General features: G+C 52.6%; 1 protein-coding gene across 1 annotated transcript in view; it reads right to left on the reverse strand.

Moving 5' to 3' along the window:
* Window positions 1-3,849: 3,849 nt before the first annotated feature.
* The window catches only part of LOC102544497 (M1-specific T cell receptor beta chain-like), a 32,824-nt gene continuing 16,950 nt past the window's right edge, over window positions 3,850-19,723 (reverse strand). Inside the window, exons 3-12 of the mRNA XM_072965346.1 lie at window positions 18,648-18,698; window positions 14,099-14,491; window positions 13,604-13,621; window positions 13,340-13,446; window positions 13,013-13,030; window positions 9,783-9,933; window positions 5,152-5,544; window positions 4,685-4,702; window positions 4,421-4,527; window positions 3,850-4,112 (exon numbers count right to left, since the gene is read on the reverse strand). Of these exons, the coding sequence (XP_072821447.1) occupies window positions 4,092-4,112; window positions 4,421-4,527; window positions 4,685-4,702; window positions 5,152-5,544; window positions 9,783-9,933; window positions 13,013-13,030; window positions 13,340-13,446; window positions 13,604-13,621; window positions 14,099-14,491; window positions 18,648-18,698 (1,277 nt within the window). The 3' untranslated portion in view covers window positions 3,850-4,091. The remainder of the gene's footprint in view (window positions 4,113-4,420; window positions 4,528-4,684; window positions 4,703-5,151; window positions 5,545-9,782; window positions 9,934-13,012; window positions 13,031-13,339; window positions 13,447-13,603; window positions 13,622-14,098; window positions 14,492-18,647; window positions 18,699-19,723) is intronic.

Consider the following 19,723-nt stretch of genomic DNA (forward strand, 5'->3'; position numbering starts at 1 on the left):
CGTGCTCCCCCCATAGTCCCACAATGTTAAGCCAAGATACAAAAATGTCTTCTCCCGTTGGCTCTCCTCCCCTAACCACTAGGCAGGGGCAGGAAGTGCAGGTGGCAGAGGTTGGTCTGATTGAGTGGGGCTGGGAAAAGACAAAAGCAGAGTAGTGGTGGTGGGGGAGCAGCGAGGCCCCTCCCTGGAGCACGCTCCACTCTGAGATCGCCTATGTCATGTCATGAGGTCTCCCCTCCGGGACTCCCTGTGCCCACCTGCACAGGCTGCCATTTATAGGGAGGTGGGATGGGAGGAGCAAGCGGTGGAACCCGTAGAACAGGTGATGGAAACATGGCAGGGGGATTAGCAGCCTGCAAACCTTTGCACTTGCTTCCTGAGCGAGGTCCAAGTTCCTTTCCCTTCATTTATTCCACAGATATTTAATGAACGTCAACTGTATGCCAGGTGTCATGCTGGTCGCAAGGATAGGCTCCATTCTCAGCGTGGGATGCACCAACCTGCCTCTTCAACCTTCCTTTTTATGACTCCCCTTTTTATGTGAACCATGCACCCAGCTGAGTGGAAGTACCCAGAAGTACCCGACTCTGTAGTTTCAGTTCTTGTGTATGCCTCTGACTGTCATGACCATTCTCCCATGTGGATAATTGAGACCAAGTTTTCCTTTGAAGAGTCTGCCACCTTCTCAGACTGTCCCCTGAGGACCTCAGTCAGAAACTGAGTGCTATCTTCCACCTATATTTTAATAGACAGCTCACATTGCTAATCAAAGCATCACTTTGTGCGTTAACTGTCTCTACTTATGAATTATCCCCACATGAACAGGAAAGTTCTCAGGAATTGTACGCTGGATATCTTTGGTTTTTTGAAGATTAGTAACAAATGTGCAATGACATGTGCTTAACAAGTGGGTGACTGTATATGTGTTTGTATATACATATACACGTGTGTGTATGCAAGTGTGGGTACATAAGCAGACACACAGGTTAGAATGCAGGGATGCGCTGTCAGAGAGAGAGACGGCTGTGTGCTGCAGGCCTGTGAGTGGAAGGGTGGACGGATATTTCAGGGAAGGACTTAGGGAATAACTGCTGCTGAACTGAGTCATTTTCACATCACTCACTGATTCACTTATTTGTTCAAACATAGTTTATAGAACAAATATCCTAAAATTTATATGGAATCACAAAAGTCCCAGAATTGCCAAAGCAGTACTGAAGCAAAATAACAAAGCTTGAGAAATAACCCTCCCAGATTTTAGACAACACCTCAAAGCTTCAGTAATCAAAACAGCGTGATATTGGCACAAAAACAGACATATGGCTCAAAGGATCAGAACAGAGAGCCTGGAAATATACACACACACCTACAGTCAATTAATCTTCGACAAAGGAGGCAAGAATATACCATGGAGAAATGACAGCTACTTCAGCAAGTGGTGTTGGGAAAGCTGGCCAGCTGCATGTAAATCAATGAAGTTAGAACACTCCCTAACACCATACACAAAAATAAACTCAAAATGGCTTAAAGACTTAAATATAGGACAGAACAACATAAATCTCCTAGTAGAGAACACAGGTAAAATATTCTCTGACATAAATCTGAGCAGTGTTCTCCTAGTGCAGTCTACCCAGGCTATAACAAATGAGACCTAATTAAACTTATAAGCTTTTGCACAACAAAAGATACTATAACCAAACAAAAAGACGAACTAAAGAATGGGAGAAAATGTTTGCAAACGATGCAACTGACCAGGGCTTAATTTCCAGAATATACAAACAGCTCATATAATTCAATAAAAAAAAAAACCCAATCAAAAAGTGGCTAGAAGACTTCAACAAACATCTCTCCAATGAAAACATACAGATGGCCAATAGGCACATAAAAAAATGCTCAGTATCACTAATTATCAGAGAAATGCAAATCAAAACTACAATGAGGTATCATCTCATACCAGTCAGAATGAACATCATTAAAAAGTCCACAAACAATAAACGCTGAAAAGGGTGTGGAGAAAAGGGAACCCTCCTACATTATTGGTAGGAATGTAGGTTGATGCAGCCATTGTGGAGAACAGTATGGAGATTCCTTAAAAAACTAAAAAAGAACTTACCACATGACCCAGCAATGCCATTTCTGGGCATGTATCTGGAGGAAACTCTAATTCAAAAAGAAACATGCACCCCAATGTGCATAGCAGAAATATTTACAATAGCCAAGACATGGAAGCAACCTAAATATGCATCTACAGATGAATGGATACAGAAGTTGTGGTTTATATACACAGTGAAATACTACTCAGTCTTAAAAAAGAATAAAATAATGTTATTTGCAGCAACATGGATGGATCTGGAGATTGTCATACTAACTAAGCCAAAATAGAAAGAAAAATACCAAATGATACCATTTATATGTGGAATCTAAAAAAAATGACACAAATGAACTTATTTACAAAACAGAAATAGACTCACAGACATAGAGAACAAGCTTATGGTTACCAGGGGAAAAAGGAGTAGGGGAGAGGAAAAAATTGAGAGTTCACAGTTTGCAGATACTAACTACTATATAAAAAATAGATAGAGAGCAAGGTCCTACTACGTAGCTGAGAGAACTGTATTCAATATTTTGTAATAGCTTATAATAAAAACAGAAATGTAAAATATATATAGATATCTCTTTATAACTGAACCATTATGATATATACCAGAAACTAACACAACATTGTAAACTGACTATACTTCAATTAATAAAAAAAACCCTGAAAATATAATTTATTGGGTTTGTACACTGAAGCAAGGTACTATGCCACATCCCAAGGATATTATAATAAAACACAATTTTGTCATCAAGGGGCCGAACTTCAAGTGGGGATGTCAGACTAGTAAAGAGGTAGTTTCTATCAAGTGTGGTGAGTGACAGGAAGGAGGTGGGCCCAGGGCACTGTGATAGCAAAATACAGGGTGTGCTCCTTCCAAACTCAGGTACAAAGGGGCAAAGAAGCATTTTGCAGGGGAAGATCTCATTGCTAAATCTTCAAGGCTGAGTGGGAGTTTGCATATATGTCATTCCAGGTACATAATGGACTGAGAGCAAGTCGCTCAGGGTGACAAGAGTGAGGATGACTGTGGACAAAGAGGTGGAGGACATTCCTGGATCTTTTATATCATCATGAACTTTGGATTACATCACTATGGTGACAATGTAACAATAAAGAGCTTCTGAAGGATTAGAAATGCTTCTATTTCTTCTACAAGAAGTAGCAATCGGGCTAAAGCTGGTTGCAGGGAACTCTATTTCCTACCCTCCCAGGACTATGAGGGACGTTCTCACTCCCTTCTAGGTCACTAGAATGGAACTTATAATCAGCTCTGTAACTGAAACTGGAAGGTACGTCTGCTACTGAAAAGAGATTTCCAAGTCAGTGACTTCTCTTCTGGGCTGGCAACCCTACCGGGTGGTGACTGAAGCGCAGCAGCACACTCAGTGAGACCCTTCAGAGGAGCGTGGGTGATGGATATGACTGATGGGGACGTGGCCACTTGGCGGGCGGACACACCTGTCTAGGTCAGCGATCCCTCAGAGCACGTTTGTTCAGGCAGAACGGAAAGTTCCTGCAGCAGCACCAGCACTTTTCCAGGCTGGTCAGGAGCAAGCCTCTCTCTTCACCCACCGCCGCCGCTCACCTGTCCTGACGTTCTCTGTCAAGGAGGAGCGGTGCCAGCCACAGCTGGGCCCCTTGCCCCTCAGACCTGAGGGGACTGCACTTCCCTTGAATTCATCTTGTTTCTACTCTGAGAGGAGTCACATGGGGGTTCAGAGACAGACAGAAGAGATATCTAGACACTCAGGGCAGAGTCAGCCAGAACAGGCCGTGTTTATTGGTCACTCGGTCCAGGCAGGCTAGGGCCCCCCGTGGGCCGGGGCATTTCGGTCATGAGTGTGTAGGTGTGCGCACACATGGCGGGTACATGCTGGGATGAGCAGGTAGAGATGAAGGGGCTCTTCAGAAACACCGGGTAGGAACGGAAACAGGAGTAGTGATATCAGGGCAATAACAGGCTGGAGGCTCCTGGCTCCTCCTCTGAGCTGGCTCAGGAATCCTTTCTCTTGACCTGAAGAACAGAAGGTGTGGGGGGTTACCAGGAGCCAGGAGTTGGGGGGGGACTGGGAGGAAGCAAGATGGCCCATTGACAAGACGAATCACAGGGTTCCTCTCAACACCCACTGGTGTTGGTGACCCCAGTTTCTCCTGCCCAGCGTGGCTCCTTCATTGTGATCCCACAGGTACGAGGTGTTTTCTGAGGCTCGGGGTTGAGCCCCACCTTCCTCTCTGCCCCTCTCTGGTCCTGGCAGGGTCCCTGTGTTCCTGGGTCTGAGTAACAACTGCAACCTGCCTGCCCCATCGCGCCCTCCCCCTTACCATGGCCATGAGCACGAGGGCGCTGACCAGCACAGCGTACAGGGTGGCCTTCCCCAGAAGGATCTCATAGAGGAGGGTGGCAGACAGGACCCCTTGCTGATAGGACACTGTGGGCAGGAAGGGAGAATAGGTAGGTACCTGTGAGCAGGTGTCTCTGGTCTCTTCTCCACCTGCTCCCCCCACCCAGGTCCCTGGGATCAGCATTCTCTGGTTCCAGATCAAAGACCATGGCAGATGGAGACAAAGACGGAGAGGGCCACTTACCCGAGGTGAAGCCACAGTCTGAAAGAGAAAAGTGAGGGAAATGGGTGAGAGCCTCCAACTTCTAAGGTGGTTTCAAAATTAAAACAGCCCTGTAGTGAGCACAGGCTCCCAGACTCAGAGCAGCCTCCTGTCAGAGTCCTAGCTCTGTCTTCTGTCTGTTGTGCGAATGTAGCCACAGCATCCTTGAAATTCATGCAGCAGGGCAGCACTGAAGGGGGTTAGGGCCCAGCACTGAGGCCCTGAGCTGTGCAGGACACTGGTGGCGGGGACCCATCCCCACAGCGCTGGGCTGAGGATCTGGGGGACGAATTAGCCCGAGGGGCCCTGTGCACCCTCATGGTGGCCTCTGGTCATCCCACCCCCATCCCTTATTCCTGAATCTCGTTTTTCTGGGCTTCTGCCTGGATCTCTGCCTTTCTCTGGTCTGACTCAGTCCATGCCGAACCCTCCCCGACCCACCCGCTCACCTGCTCGGCCCCAGGCCTCGGCACTGATGTTCTGGGAGACGGGCATGGGCCAGTCCTCCTTCCACTGGTCCTGGTCCTGGTCCGTGAGCCCGTGGAAGTGGACTTGGCAGCGGAAGTGGTTGCGGGGGTTGTGCCAGAAGGTAGCGGAGACCCTCAGCCGGCTGCTCAGACAGTAGGTGGAGTCGTTGCGGCTGGGGTCCTCCCTGTAGGGCCGCGGGTCCGTGCTGACCCCGCTCTGGACCTCCTTCCCGTTCACCCACCAGCTCAGCTCCACGTGGTCGGGGTAGAAGCCCGTGGCCAGGCACACGAGCGTGGCCTTCTGGGTCCGGGAGATCTCTGCTTCCGATGGCTCGAACACAGCCACCTTGGGTGGTTTGACCTGGCTCAGGTCCTCTGCAGGGGAAAGGGGTTGGGAGCAGGGCTGCTCTGAGAGCTGGCTGGGCTTGGAAGGGGCCGTGTGTGTGTGTGTGTGTGTGTGTGTGTCTGTGTGTGTATGTGAGTGTGTGTGTATGTGTGTGTGTGTGTCTGTGTGATGAGACGGCAGGGCAGGAGGTCATCACAGAGCACAATTATATAGTGGTAGGTCCTGCCTGTTTGGGGGGGCACCTCCCCATTCCTCTGGGATTGACCTCCCTCTGCCTGCCTGTCCTTTGCATTCCCCCTGTGACAGGCCTGTCTACCATGTCTCCATCCCCCCAGGGGGCATTCCAAAGGGCACTGCCCAAAGTTCTGAGTATGTCTCTTCAGTGGCCTGTTTTGATTTCTTACCCAACAAGAAAAGCTCCCCTGTCTACGTCTCACCGTGATGTGTGGTAGCTACTTTCGCAGATCACTGGGTTGGAATCACAATAACAGAATTCGAATCTTAGAACTGACCTTGCCCACCAGTGTGACTGCAGACCGTCTCTTAATTTCTCTGCATCATTTCTCCTACTTGTGAAGGGAGAGTCACAACACTGAGTGTCTGGAGTGGGTGGGGGATTAAAGGATGGAGTCAGGACTCAGCCCTCAGCTGGGCTACTTGCTTATGAATCTGAGGGGCTGCGGCGTGAAGGGGAGTTGGGGAGAAGGGGCTCATTAGGGGGCTGGGACTTTCTTCAGGTGACAATATTCAGGTGGCATATTGCTGTGCACTCATGTGAGGACGTGCTCCTGTCCTCAGGAGAAAGGGTTTTTTCCTGCCCGTTTGGTGCATCAGGAGGGGACCCAGCCATTCCTCTGCCTGCAGGTACCCCTGGGTCTCCTCAGCTGGGACAGAGGGCCGTCTCCCCGTGATTCAGATTCAGCACTCTTCAACCTTCTTTGCCCCCTTTCCTTCCAATTACTCTACTTCTCCCTACCAGCAAGCTTCCTAAATATGCATCTGAAATCATCAGAGCCACTGCTGGTACCATTGTCTTGAGTAAGTTTCTGTAGTAAGTGTCTCCTCTGTGGTGTCCTGCAGGGCTCCAGGTGAAGGCATTCTAGTTCCCACCCCGACACCCACTATAGCCTCCCCGTATGGCTGGCTCTCCATTAATTTCTTTGTTTCTAGCAATTCTATGAAAAGAAACTCATCTCATTCTTAAGGGCTCTAGTTAGCTGGGAAAATGGAGAAAATGTTCTTATACTTGACACGTCACAGTTCTGTGGATGTGACTTAACTTGAGAGCTGGCTCATGGTTGTGTGACCGGTGCGGTCACTCAGGACCCCACACTTGGCAGGGGCCCTTGGTCCCTTGCTTGGCTTAACGTGCTGGTTTATTTGGAAATTTTAAATGATTTTTAAACAAAACCCTTCATTTTCATCTTGAGGTCGTCTCCCTCCCGTCAGGCCAGCCTCGCTCCCCACATTCCTACCTTGCTGATTGTGACTCTGTCCCTAAGTCTTTACAGGCTGAAGGTGCCTGAAATGGAAATATCCTAACTTCTATCTGCACTAGTGGCTCCATCAATCTTTCTCCTCCCAGCCTGGTCATTTCACTCCCCCGTCAACAACCGTGCCTCTGGGATTGTACCAGCCCTCCAGAGGCTCCACAGAATGTGCTCCTCTGACCTCCGCACGCATCAAATGCTCAACTCTTACTGTAAAAATTAAAGATGCTCTTTGAGCCCTGTGTGATGGTCCCCATGATGTTTACTGATGTGATCGGCAAAACAAAGAGAAGCAGGACCTTCCTTCCTCCCGGAAGCACTGACCACAGGGCTCCATGGTCAGGGAAGGTCAGTCTTCTCTCCAGGTTTGTGAGTCCCTGAGGGGTGTGGGCGGGCTTGCTTATGTGGGTGTGTGTGCCCTGGTGAGCTCCTGTTGTGAGTGTTCCGATGTGGGCTGGACTAGCCTCAGGCAGAATTATGAAATCTATCTTTCCTGTCCCCAGCCTACCTCTCACACATTCCCAGCCCTCCACTCCATTATCCACATGTCAAACCTGCCCCTCCTTTGAACTGGGCTCCCCTAGCTCCCAAGGGACCACCTGGCGGAGGGACATGGGAGGGGCCGATGGACTGTGGCAATCCAGGTTTGCCAGAACCTCTGCGTGGAGCTGCTTTTGTAATCCTCACAGCAGCAGGTGTTATCGAGGAGACTGCAGACTAGAGAGAACTGAGGTGCGCACAGAGGCACTTGTCCTAGGTCTCCAGATCATTAAAGGCCCAGGGCTCGGAACCCAGGTTTTTGTGATTCTAAGGTCTCTGTCTTTTCTTCACTCTGGCTGATCGCAGGAACGCGGCTTTTCCTCTGGGAACACCCCAGCTGAGCCCCACTGGCTCCATCTTAATAAGTCTAACTACACACAGTGCTTGCTGTGGTCAGATAATCCAGGGAAATACCCAGCAGTGTGGGTTTCTTCCCTTCAGTGCTCTCATCACCTGGTGACTTTAAGTTCCCTTTCTAGCACTAGGATGTAAGATGCTGCTGGGAATTTTCCTCACCTCACAAGCAAAGTATATGCACTTTAACGGATGTCCTGCCCCTCAGGCTGTTTAACCTCCAACACCTAGTGTGAGGAGGGAGATTTCAGGCTGAAGAGAGGGTGTATATCTGGGGAATAAATCCACCCCAGTGGCCCAGGTTCGCATCCAGCCTCTCTGTGCTGTACACACAGCCTGGACCGCGGAGGTCTGGGGCTTAGGAGGAGAGGAAGAGGTTTTAAGCCTAATTTTAAATCGAAACTTCTAAACAGTAAATCAACAACCCCGCTTGTTTGGAGTTCTTGTTTCTCTCCCTATTTCACCTCTCTTTTCCACCCTTGTTTGTCATCCTTTCTGTCCTCCGTTCAGTGGAACCTCCATCTACACCTCCCAGGAGCCCGCTCTGCCCTGGGCTCACCATCCTGTGCTCACTCCGGCCTTTTCCTGCTCCTCCAGCTCATCTTCCCCTTGGTAGCAGCTTCCCTGCTCCTACCCTTCCCCCAGCCCAGGACTGCCCTCCCCAGGCTTTTTCTCCAGTCAAGCAGCTCTCAGACTCCCAATAAATCCTCTCTTTCTCCACCCCTCACCCTGCCCCTAAAACCCTCACAAAAAAGAGACCAAATCCCCGCTGCCCTCTGTGCAAGTTCCCAGACGTGAGCACCACATCCAGTACCCGCTCCCTTGCAGAGCTGACCCACAGATGGACAAGTGGCCGCGCGCCCCACCTCCAGCCCACCGCCTTCTCCATGGACGCAAGGGTCTGGGCTGGAAGGCACAGAGACTTCCACATCTTACCTAAGACCGTGAGCCTGGTGCCTGGGCCGAAATGCTGCTCATAGGAGCACAGAGGAGGAGCCCCACGCAAACCCCCGCAGCGCCCAGCCGCCCCTCTGCTGGGTCCCAGCGCCGGGCTCCAGCGCAGGGAGGGGACCGGGTGCGGGGCCCGGCCGCCCTGCGCCCGCCGCCTTCCGTCCCGCCCCGCCGCCGGCTGCCGGCCCCGAAGGTCAGGGCGGCTGCTGGAAGCACAGCCCCGGGCTCCCCACAGAGGCCGTGCCCGCCCGCCCGCGCTCACCTAGCACCAGGAGCCGCGTGCCCGGCCCGAAGTACTGGGTCTGTGAGTCACGGCCCCCCAGCCCCGTGCAGAAACCCGCCGCACGTCCCGCCGCGTCCCCGGTGTCCCTGCTCACCTAGCACCGACAGCCGGGTGCCCGCGCCAAAGTACTGAGGGTTCTGGCTCACAGCCCAGGGGCGCAGCACAAAAACAGGCCCCCCACCCGGTTGGCATCCGGAGTGCCAGACTCTCCTCCCCGTGTCCCTGGGATCCCCGCTTACCTAGCACGGTCAGACGGGTGCCCCCGCCGAAATACAGAGGATCTGTGCTCACAGCCCTGGAACCCACGGCAAAAACCTGGCGCTATTCTCTCCTGATGCCTTGGATCAGCCCAGGTCCCTCCAACCATGAGCACAGCCCCCAGTGGAGCTGGGTAGCGGCCCACCTCTCTCCATCCCGCCCCACGGAAGCTCCAGGACCAGCTGCCCTCCTTACCCAGGACAGTCAGCTTGGAACCCTCCCCAAAGTAGAGCTGCTGGCTGTTCACACAGCCTTGGAGATCCACAAGCAAACTTCGCCTTTCCAGAGAGCAGCCAAGGAGGGTACAGCGCCCACTCCCTGAACATCAGGGCTCAGAAGATCGTCCAGGCTGGGCAGCCCATCCTCCCTCCACCTGGAGCAACCCTCTTACCTAGCACAGTGAGCCGAGTCCCTGCTCCGAAGTACTGCTCAGCGTAGGAGCACAGTGAGAAGGGGCTGACAGGAATTCCGCCCCCTTCCCACCTCCCTTGGCACAGACTGAGGGCCACCTTCCCTCCGCTCTCTGGCTTCTCTCTTCCCACCTGTCTCCAGAACTAGCTGGACACAGTCATCTGGACCCTGCTTGAGGTCATCCCTAATTTACAGAGAACCACCTTGGCTTGGAGGCAATACAGTGGCTGTGAAATCTGCAGGGGTATTGGTGGTGGAGGTTGGAGCTGGGAAGTGTGCCGGGCTAGACCCTGCCTCTTACTGGTTATGTGACCTGTAAGCTCTCTGGCCTTAGTTTCTCCACCTGAACAATGGGGTAGTATCTTTACCCCAGGGTTATTGTGAGTGCTTAACAAATAACGCATCTGCAAGTACTTTGTCAAAGGGCAAGTTTTATGAAAAGCACTGAATGATGATCCCACTTTGACGCCTTGATTCTGAGTGTGGAGCAGGGAGAGGCAGAACTGTTTGCTGAGTCCATGTCCCTGCAAGATCACATCAGGGACCAGCTCCAGGGACCTCTGCCAGCTACTCTCCCATCCAGAGCGGGAGACTATGTCCCTGAGGCCTGGTGGAGCTATTTTCTGAGGCAGGGCTTTTTGTAAAAGCACTTCCTCTACCTGAATCATTGTGCCTCCCCCCGCTATAGTCCCCACAATGTTACACCAGGATACAAAAATTTCTCCTCCCGTTGGCTCTCCTCCCCTAACCACTAGGCAGAGGCAGGAAGTGCAGGTGGCAGAGGCTGATCTGATTGAGTGGGGCTGGGAAAAGATAAAAGCTGAGTACATTTAAAGTGGGGAAGGGCAGGGAGCTAGTGGTGGTGGGGGAGCAGCGAGGCCCCTCCCTGGAGCACGCTCCACTCTGAGATCGCCTATATCATGTCATGAGGTTCCCCCCTCAGGGACTCCCTGTGCCCACCTGCACAGGCTGCCATTTATAGGGAGGTGGGGTGGGAGGAGCAAGCGGTGGAACCCATAGAACAGGTGATGGAAACATGGCAAGGGGATTAGCAGCCTGCAAACCTTTGCACTTGCTTCCTGAGCGAGGTCCAAGTTCCTTTCCCTTCATTTATTCCACAGATATTTAATGAACATCGACTGTATGCCAGGTGTCATGCTGGTCGCATGGATAGGCTCCATTCTCAGCGTGGGATGCACCGACCAGCCTTTTCAACCTTCCTTTTTATGACTCCCCTCTCTGAACCATGCACCCAGCTGAGTGGAAGTACAGGACCCTGTAGCCTCAACCCTTGTTCATGTCTTTGACTGCCGTGACCACTCTCCCATATGGATAATTGAGACCAAGTTTTCCTTTGAGGAGTCTGCCACCTTCTCTTATCCTCCCTGATGATCCCAGTCAGAAACTGAGTGCTAACTTCTGCCTGCATTTTAATAGACAGCCCACATTGCTAATCAAAGCATCACCTTGTGTGTTAACTGTTTTTACTTATGAATTATCCCCCTCATGAACAGGGAAGTTCTTGGGGACCCTGCCTTGGATATCTTTATTTTTTGAAGGTTAATAGCCAATGTTGTAATGATACGTGCTTAACAAGTGGGCGACTGTGCACAAGCATGTTTGTATATACAGACACACAAATGTGCATGTGCAAGTGTGGGTACATACACAGACACACAGGTTAGAATGCAGGGTTGCGCTGTCATAGAGAGAGACGGCTGTGTGCTGCAGGCCTGTGAGTGGAAGGGTGGACGGCTATTTCAGGCAGGACTTCGGGTGATATCTGCTTCTGAATTAGGTCACTTAGGCTCCACTCATTAACTCATTCATTTATTCAAAGATAATTTATTTGGTTCGTACACTGAACCGAGGTACTATGCTCCATCTGAAGGATGCTGTAATAAAACACAATTTGTCATCGAGGAGCTGACCTTCAGGTGGGGGTGTCAGATGAATAAAGGGGTAGTTTCCATTAAGTGTGGTGAGTGGCAGGAAGGAGGAGGGCCCAGGGCACTGTGACAGCAGAATACAGGATGCGTTTCATGCAGTCTCAAGGAGTCAAGGACAGTCCAGAGAGGGCTTATTGCAAGGGAGGATGTCATTGCTAAATCTTCAAGGCTGAGTGGGAGTTTGCATATATGTCATTCCAGGTGGAGGAATGCAAAGTAGCCTGAAGGCAAGTGGTTTGGGGTGGGGGTTCAGACTGATGGCAGTGAGGTGGGGGGTGGGGGGGTCAGACTGATGGGAGTGAGGGGGAGTGTAAGCTAAGGAGGTGGAGGACAGTGGTGGGCCTTTCATGACATCCTGAGGACTTTGGGTTACATCACCATGGTGACAATGAGTCAATAAAGAACTTTTGAAGCAGTTTACAAATAGCAATCGGGCTAAAGTTGGTTGCAGGGAACTCTATTTCCTACCCTCCCAGGACTATGAGGGACGTTCTCACTCCCTTCTAGGTCACTAGAATGGAACTTATAATCAGCTCTGTAACTGAAACTGGAAGGTACGTCTGCTACTGAAAAGAGATTTCCAAGTCAGTGACTTCTCTTCTGGGCTGGCAACCCTACCGGGTGGTGAGTGAAGCGCAGCAGCACACTCAGTGAGACCCTTCAGAGGAGCATGGGTGATGGATATGACTGATGGGGACGTGGCCACTTGGCGGGCGGACACACCTGTCTAGGTCAGCGATCCTTCAGAGCACGTTTGTTCAGGCAGAACGGAAAGTTCCTGCAGCAGCACCAGCACTTTTCCAGGCTGGTCAGGAGCAAGCCTCTCTCTTCACCCACCGCCGCCGCTCACCTGTCCTGACGTTCTCTGTCAAGGAGGAGCGGTGCCAGCCACAGCTGGGCCCCTTGCCCCTCAGACCTGAGGGGACTGCACTTCCCTTGAATTCGTCTTGTTTCTACTCTGAGTGGAGTCACATGGGGGTTCAGAGACAGACAGAAGAGATATCTAGACACTCAGGGCAGAGTCAGCCAGAACAGGCCGTGTTTATTGGTCACTCGGTCCAGGCAGGCTAGGGCCCCCCGTGGGCCAGGGCATTTCGGTCATGAGTGTGTAGGTGTGCACACACATGGCGGGTACATGCTGGGATGAGCAGGTAGAGATGAAGGGGCTCTTCAGAAACACCGGGTAGGAACGGAAACAGGAGTACTGATATCAGGGCAATAACAGGCTGGAGGCTCCTGGCTCCTCCTCTGAGCTGGCTCAGGAATCCTTTCTCTTGACCTGAAGAACAGAAGGTGTGGGGGGTTACCAGGAGCCAGGAGTTGGGGGGGATACTGGGATGAAGCAGGATGGCCCATTGACAAGACGAATCACAGGGTTCCTCCCAACACCCACTGGTGTTGGTGACCCCAGTTTCTCCTGCCCAGCGTGGCTCCTTCATTGTGATCCCACAGGTACGAGGTGTTTTCTGAGGCTCGGGGTTGAGCCCCACCTTCCTCTCTGCCCCTCTCTGGTCCTGGCAGGGTCCCTGTGTTCCTGGGTCTGAGTAACAACTGCAACCTGCCTGCCCCATCGTGCCCTCCCCCTTACCATGGCCATGAGCACGAGGGCGCTGACCAGCACAGCGTACAGGGTGGCCTTCCCCAGCAGGATCTCATAGAGGAGGGTGGCAGACAGGACCCCTTGCTGATAGGACACTGTGGGCAGGAAGGGAGAATAGGTAGGTACCTGTGAGCAGGTGTCTCTGGTCTCTTCTCCACCTGCTCCCCCCACCCAGGTCCCTGGGATCAGCATTCTCTGGTTCCAGATCAAAGACCATGGGAGATGGAGACAAAGACGGAGAGGGCCACTTACCCGAGGTGAAGCCACAGTCTGAAAGAGAAAAGTGGGGAGGGAAATGGATGAGTAGGGAATGCCATTCCTTAAAGAGACTGAGCCTTAAGTCACAGCCTTTAGAGTCATAGGTTCATAGGCCACAAACAGGAGCAAGTCAGACAATGCAGTCAGCCTCCTGGTATGGCTGGAAACTGTCTCTCTCATGCTGCTCAATGTCAATGGCATCACCATTATGATTTTAGAACACTGGGATCAGTGCAGGGATGCGGACGCACCACTGAGGCCCTGAGCTGTGTAGGACACTGGTGATGGGGACCCATCCCCAAAGCGCTGGGCTGAGGATCTGGGGGAGGAATTAGCCCGAGGGGCCCTGTGCACCCTCATGGTGGCCTCTGGTCATCCCACCCCCATCCTTTCTTCCTGAATCTTGTTTTTCTGGGCTTCTGCCTGGATCTCTGCCTTTCTCTGGTCTGACTCAGTCCATGCCGAACCCTCCCCGACCCACCCGCTCACCTGCTCGGCCCCAGGCCTCGGCACTGACGTTCTGGGAGACGGGCATGGGCCAGTCCTCCTTCCACTGGTCCTGGTCCTGGTCCGTGAGCCCGTGGAAGTGGACTTGGCAGCGGAAGTGGTTGCGGGGGTTGTGCCAGAAGGTAGCGGAGACCCTCAGCCGGCTGCTCAGACAGTAGGTGGAGTCGTTGCGGCTGGGGTCCTCCCTGTAGGGCCGCGGGTCCGTGCTGACCCCGCTCTGGACCTCCTTCCCGTTCACCCACCAGCTCAGCTCCACGTGGTCGGGGTAGAAGCCCGTGGCCAGGCACACGAGCGTGGCCTTCTGGGTCCGGGAGATCTCTGCTTCCGATGGCTCGAACACAGCCACCTTGGGTGGTTTGACCTGGCTCAGGTCCTCTGCAGGGGAAAGGGGTTGGGAGCAGGGCTGCTCTGAGAGCTGGCTGGGCTTGGAAGGGGCCGTGTGTGTGTGTGTGTGTGTGTGTGTGTCTGTGTGATGAGACGGCAGGGCAGGAGGTCATCACAGAGCACAACTATGTAGCGGTAGGTCCTGCCTTTTTAGGGGTCACATCCCAGTACTCCGTGGTTATTCTCCTTCAGCTTTTTCCCCATTTTTCTATGTCACCCTAGGGGTACACAGTGCTGCCTGCCTCCTCCATCTCCCTGAGGTGGCATCATTTCCTGATTTTCTTGGCTTTCTTTGCAAAGTCACATACTTGAGGCCCTGTAGGATTATCTATCAAATGAGTGTGTCCGTCTATTTGCTTCCTAGTTCTAAGCCCTCTTTGGTGCATGACTGTGTAATTTTTCAGACTTAGAAGTGATTAGAGTTGAATAAGGGTTGATTTTTGAGGCAAAAGATTCCTACTAGCAACGTGATCCTGGGAACTAAATTGACCTTCTAGTCATCATTTTCCTGTTTTTGCAAGGGGTATGTGTTTGTTTGAGTGGTAGCTCATATTAATCAGAATTAGCTGTTCTTGACTAGAAGAGACACTTTTCTCATTGCATCTGATATATTTTTTTTTCCTACGCTATACCCTACTTAGCTTTTGTTTTGTTTTCTGCAGGTAACCTGCTTTGAGGAGCCCAGGTGCCTCTGGCTAGTATCCTACCTGAAGTTCCGCCCGCACTGAGTCCTACCCCGGGGTGCCCAGGGTGTGTGGTAGCTTGCCTCTGATGGTTGTGATTCCAGGAAAGAAGCTGTTTCTGGGTTGAACTCTTTCTTCTTTCTGTTGCCCAGGAAACCACCCTCCCAGCTTTGGAATCCAAATTCCAGCTCCATTTTATATTTGTGAAAGCAGCAAGACCTTGGGAACCAAATTCCCAGGGCCAGTTCATCAGAGATTCGTAGTGGAGAGTCCCAGACTCTTCCAGATGCCTGACAGAAGGGAGAGAATTCTGGAATTGCTGGAAGGCATGCCCTCATGTGAAGACACGGAGGGATGGAAAACAAACTCATCTACCTTTCAAGCACCCTCCTTTTGCCAAACGTACCGTGCCCTCTATTTGGCTGTGTTCTGACAGCGCCAAACTGGGAATGAGTTTGTGGAGCAGAAATGTGGCAAACCCTGATGTCTCAGCTTCATTCAAGTCTGGGCAATGTTTCTGATGGGGAAATTGAGACCCAGGTTTGGAAAAAGGCAAACCCTCTGACACAGTGAGGATAAACAACAGAGATGAAAAGGATGACAACAATAAAGCAAGTCCTTTGCAAAGGATTTTCACATAATTGAGTCCCTTAAGGACCCCCAGAGGCTGCCACTGTTATCTCTGTTTTTTGCATCTCAGAGAGCCCGAGAGACAGTTTAAGTCTCTTTGCAAATTGTGGGAGCCCCTTTTCCCCAGGTGTTTTGAATCTCAGTGATTTGTACTTTCCAATTTCCATTACCTTCCTGGCACATGCTCCCATCTGCAGGACAAAATCTGCTCCAGCCAACTAATCTGGTAGGACCGATGTGGCCCATTCCTCTGGCCTTGTCAGTGTCTCCAGCTCAGGCCCATCCTGTTCTTGCCTTGCTCCTCTGCCTGCCTGCTTCCTCCCAAGGGTGGTGATGGTGTGTTGGTGCTTTGTGATGGGCCCCTGACTCTAATCTCAGGGTAGATCTCAAGGTTTGAGAAAGTGGGGCCTCCAACCTATTTCTCTTCTTTATGCCTTGTTTGTTGCTAAGATGGTGTAAGTTTCCAGTTGTAACAGCTTATTCAGGCCTACCTCTTCTGACCCCCACCAAGCACTGTGTTCCCCAGAGACTCCCCTGCAACTGAAATGATGCTGTGACATGGATTTCTGCGCCCTAGGCTCAAGCACACCCCAAAACCACGCCAGTCTCATCAAGCTGCTCCCCCATTGCCTCCTGAGCCCTTAAACCACCTCAGGAAGACACACCTGGACCTTGGAGATGTTCGAGACAGAGAAGGAGGACAAGGAAGGTGAGGACAGAGTTCTTAGCTGGCGGTAGGTGTTGGGAGGAATTTTAACATAGAAGACAGAGCTATTCACCAGCATGGAGTCAACAGTGCAGGACTGAGCTAGAATGGGAGGGAAAAATGGGGACGATCGGACAAGAAAGGAAACGTAAAACAAAACACACATTAAAAATGCAGAGATGAGAGCAGTCCTAGAGAACAGTAGGAAGAAGAGTGAGAAAACACAAAACCCGGAGACTGAGCACGGCCCCGAGCTGGAGCTGCTCCGGGAGGGAAGGGTGGCTCTGACCCCCATCCTTACCCCCAACTCCCCTCCCAGGAGCTGACCGTCATGGCCAACCTCAGGCACCCCCATCAGCAGCGGGGCCCCCATACCTGTCACGGTGAGCCTGGTGCCGAGCCCAAAGTGGAGGGGTGAATTATAGGAACACAGCTGCAGACAGCTGTGGTAAAACCCCCCACCCCGAGGGCTCCAGCCGGGGCGCAAGTCTGAGCGCCCTGAGAGCCCGGATGGCCACGTTTCCCCGCCTGATTCACGGCTCTGGACCAGAGGGATTCCACTAGGAGAAAGGCCGAAGCCTTTCTGGGGAAAGGTGGGAAAGAGGAAGAGGCTTAGGAGCGGCAGATCCACATGCAGAAGAAGGAGGGATGAACCGACAGAGTGAGGAGGCAGATGATGGGCTGAAGACTTAGGGAGGAGAAACAGAGGAATTAACCAAGCCTCATCTACAGTGAGAGCAGACCCAGCTCCTTGGAAGCCCCACAGGGATCAGAGAGTTTACTCGACCCCTTTCCACCAGAGCTGGGAGGACAGAGACTCCAGGTCCAAGGGACCATCGCCCTGCCTCCAGGGTCCCGTGCCTTACCTAGGACAGAGAGTCGAGTCCCTTCTCCAAAATGCTGCACCTGGTTGCTACACAGTAACACACGAATGTGGCAAACCCGCGAGTGGCTGATGAGGGGGTCATGCTTTCCAGAAGCTAGCTACCCCCGACAACTTCTGGAGGTTCTAGCACCTTCTCTACTCCCCCGTGCTCTCAGAGCCTTTTCTCTGCTGTGTTCTCAGTCCCTGTCTTCTCTAAGGGTCCTCCTAGAACTCCAGCCTTACAATACACCATCCCCAGGGAAGACCTTTACTTACCCAAGACGGAAAGCTTCGTCCCACTGCCGAAATAGAGTTTTTCATTAGTCACACAACACTAAATCCTGGTAGGAAAACTGCTCCTGCGCCTCCCATCCTTCCTCCTCAAGTCCACCTGCCACTCTCCCGTTCCTTTCTTTAGTGGAATTTTAACTCCCAGAGGTGGAGGGGGTGACAACAGTGCAGTCTGAAATGCTGTGGTCAGAGGACAGATTCCACCCCACTCCCACCCCCTCCTTCATCCATCTCCTTTCTGCAGGAGGGAGAAACAGCAGAACGGACAGATCCCAGGCCAGAGGCTCTCCTATCTACCCCTGCCATGATGGGCACATGCCAGGGAGACAGGAGATGGACAAGGTGACCCCTTTCTAGTTGAGACCACCTGCCTCCCAGTAGGGGAACCCAGGCTTGGCACAGGCCGTCCATGAAGTCACTGAATATGGAGGCTGTCCATCTCATCAAGACAAGAATTCATCAAGACATGAATTCGGGTCCTTCTGACAAAAATACGCTTTAACCGAAGCATCTGAGATGGCAGATCTATTGGATGCTGCACCCGCCCCCCTTTTGGTTCCCAGCTCTCCAGCCCTGACTGGCTTACCTACGACAGTGAGCCGGCTTCCCTCCCCAAAATAGTAGGTGTCTGTAAAGCACAGCCTCCCAGATCCACTTCAAAACCTCCCCTTGTCTCCTGAGCCAGCTGGGATTCAGGGAGAGGTTGGGCTGTTCGTGGATCTTTTCCCCCACAGAGCCTCCAGGTCCCAGGAGCTGGGTCATCCTTCCCTCCCCCAGGGAAGCGAGTCCTCCCCAGGAGACAGTCCTGCCTCATGGTACTCGCTGGAGACCCTGGCCTTACCTACGACCGTCAGCTTGGTCCCTGGGCCGAAGTAAAAGTCATAGCACATCAGAATACAGCCACCCTACAACGCCCACTGGGGACCCGCCTTCCCCTACCAGGGGCCAGGAAAGAGCTGGACTGTATCTTACCTACAACCGTGAGTCTGGTGCCTTCTCCAAAGAAAACTTCAGTGTTCACACAGTGACACGGAGCAAAAAGGAAAACACGCATGAGGTGTGCAGAGAGGAGTGGGTCCTGGATGGTGTCTGGTGGATTTTGGAATTAGGAGCCCCTTGTGTGCTTTACAGACATGGCACAGAAGACTGTTTTTGACTTTTGATTCTTGGGGCCACAGAACATGGCCAGAGTCCATCCAGCAGGCCCTGAAAGATTCCTTTCTGGAATCTTTCTGAGGCTCCATCAGAGAGGGATGTGGGCCTGGGGAGGGGAGTGGAGTCCCGGAGACCCATGCCTGTCCACAGGGAGCTGGGACACCGCCGGCTTCCTCTGTTAAAGAACGGGTCCCTTCCCACTGACCTTGTCCTGGGGGGCGGGTGGGGTGGGATCGGCCTAAAGGGGTCTTTCTGGGTTCTTCACCCATGAGGCCCTGAGGCAGCCTTCTCACATCTGGCTTTCTGCCCGGAAGCTGCAGCTCTGATCCAGGCCCGTCCTTGTCCGTGGCCTTGACTTGACAGGTGGCCGGGGGTGAGGCAGAGGCATTCTGACCCAAACCACCCTTGGGCCTGTGACCCGGGCAGAGGGCGGAGGGACTGTGGGCTTTGGGACAGGCAGAAAGGTTTTTGTAAAGATTTCCCGTAGGGTTGAGTCACCGTGGCCCCCTGTCCCCACAACGTTACAGCTTTATACAAAAACGGCCCCTCCCATGGGCCCGCCCCTCGGAGTCGGAGTCGGGGTCTGGGAGAAACCACCAGAGCAGCTGCCCCTCTGAGGGCATTGGAGGGCGAGGTGGTGACGTCAGCGCCCCTGCGAGGGGGAGGGGGTACGAACCAGGCCCCCCACGCCCTGCCCCGTGCCCTTTCATCAAGACGGTGTGTTTTCCCTGGTGCCCGCCCCTCTACACAGTTGTCGCCCACCGTAGCAGCCCCTTTCCACCCTGGGTCTGCCCCTGAGACTGGTCACTAGAGGTCACGCCTTTCATCCAAGAATGGGATCCCTCAGTACCCAGACTCTGTCCCTTTGGCCCAATTCTGAACCTCCAGGGTGA

This window comes from Vicugna pacos, chromosome 7 (genome assembly GCF_048564905.1).
Source record: "Vicugna pacos chromosome 7, VicPac4, whole genome shotgun sequence".
NCBI lineage: Eukaryota > Metazoa > Chordata > Mammalia > Artiodactyla > Camelidae > Vicugna > Vicugna pacos.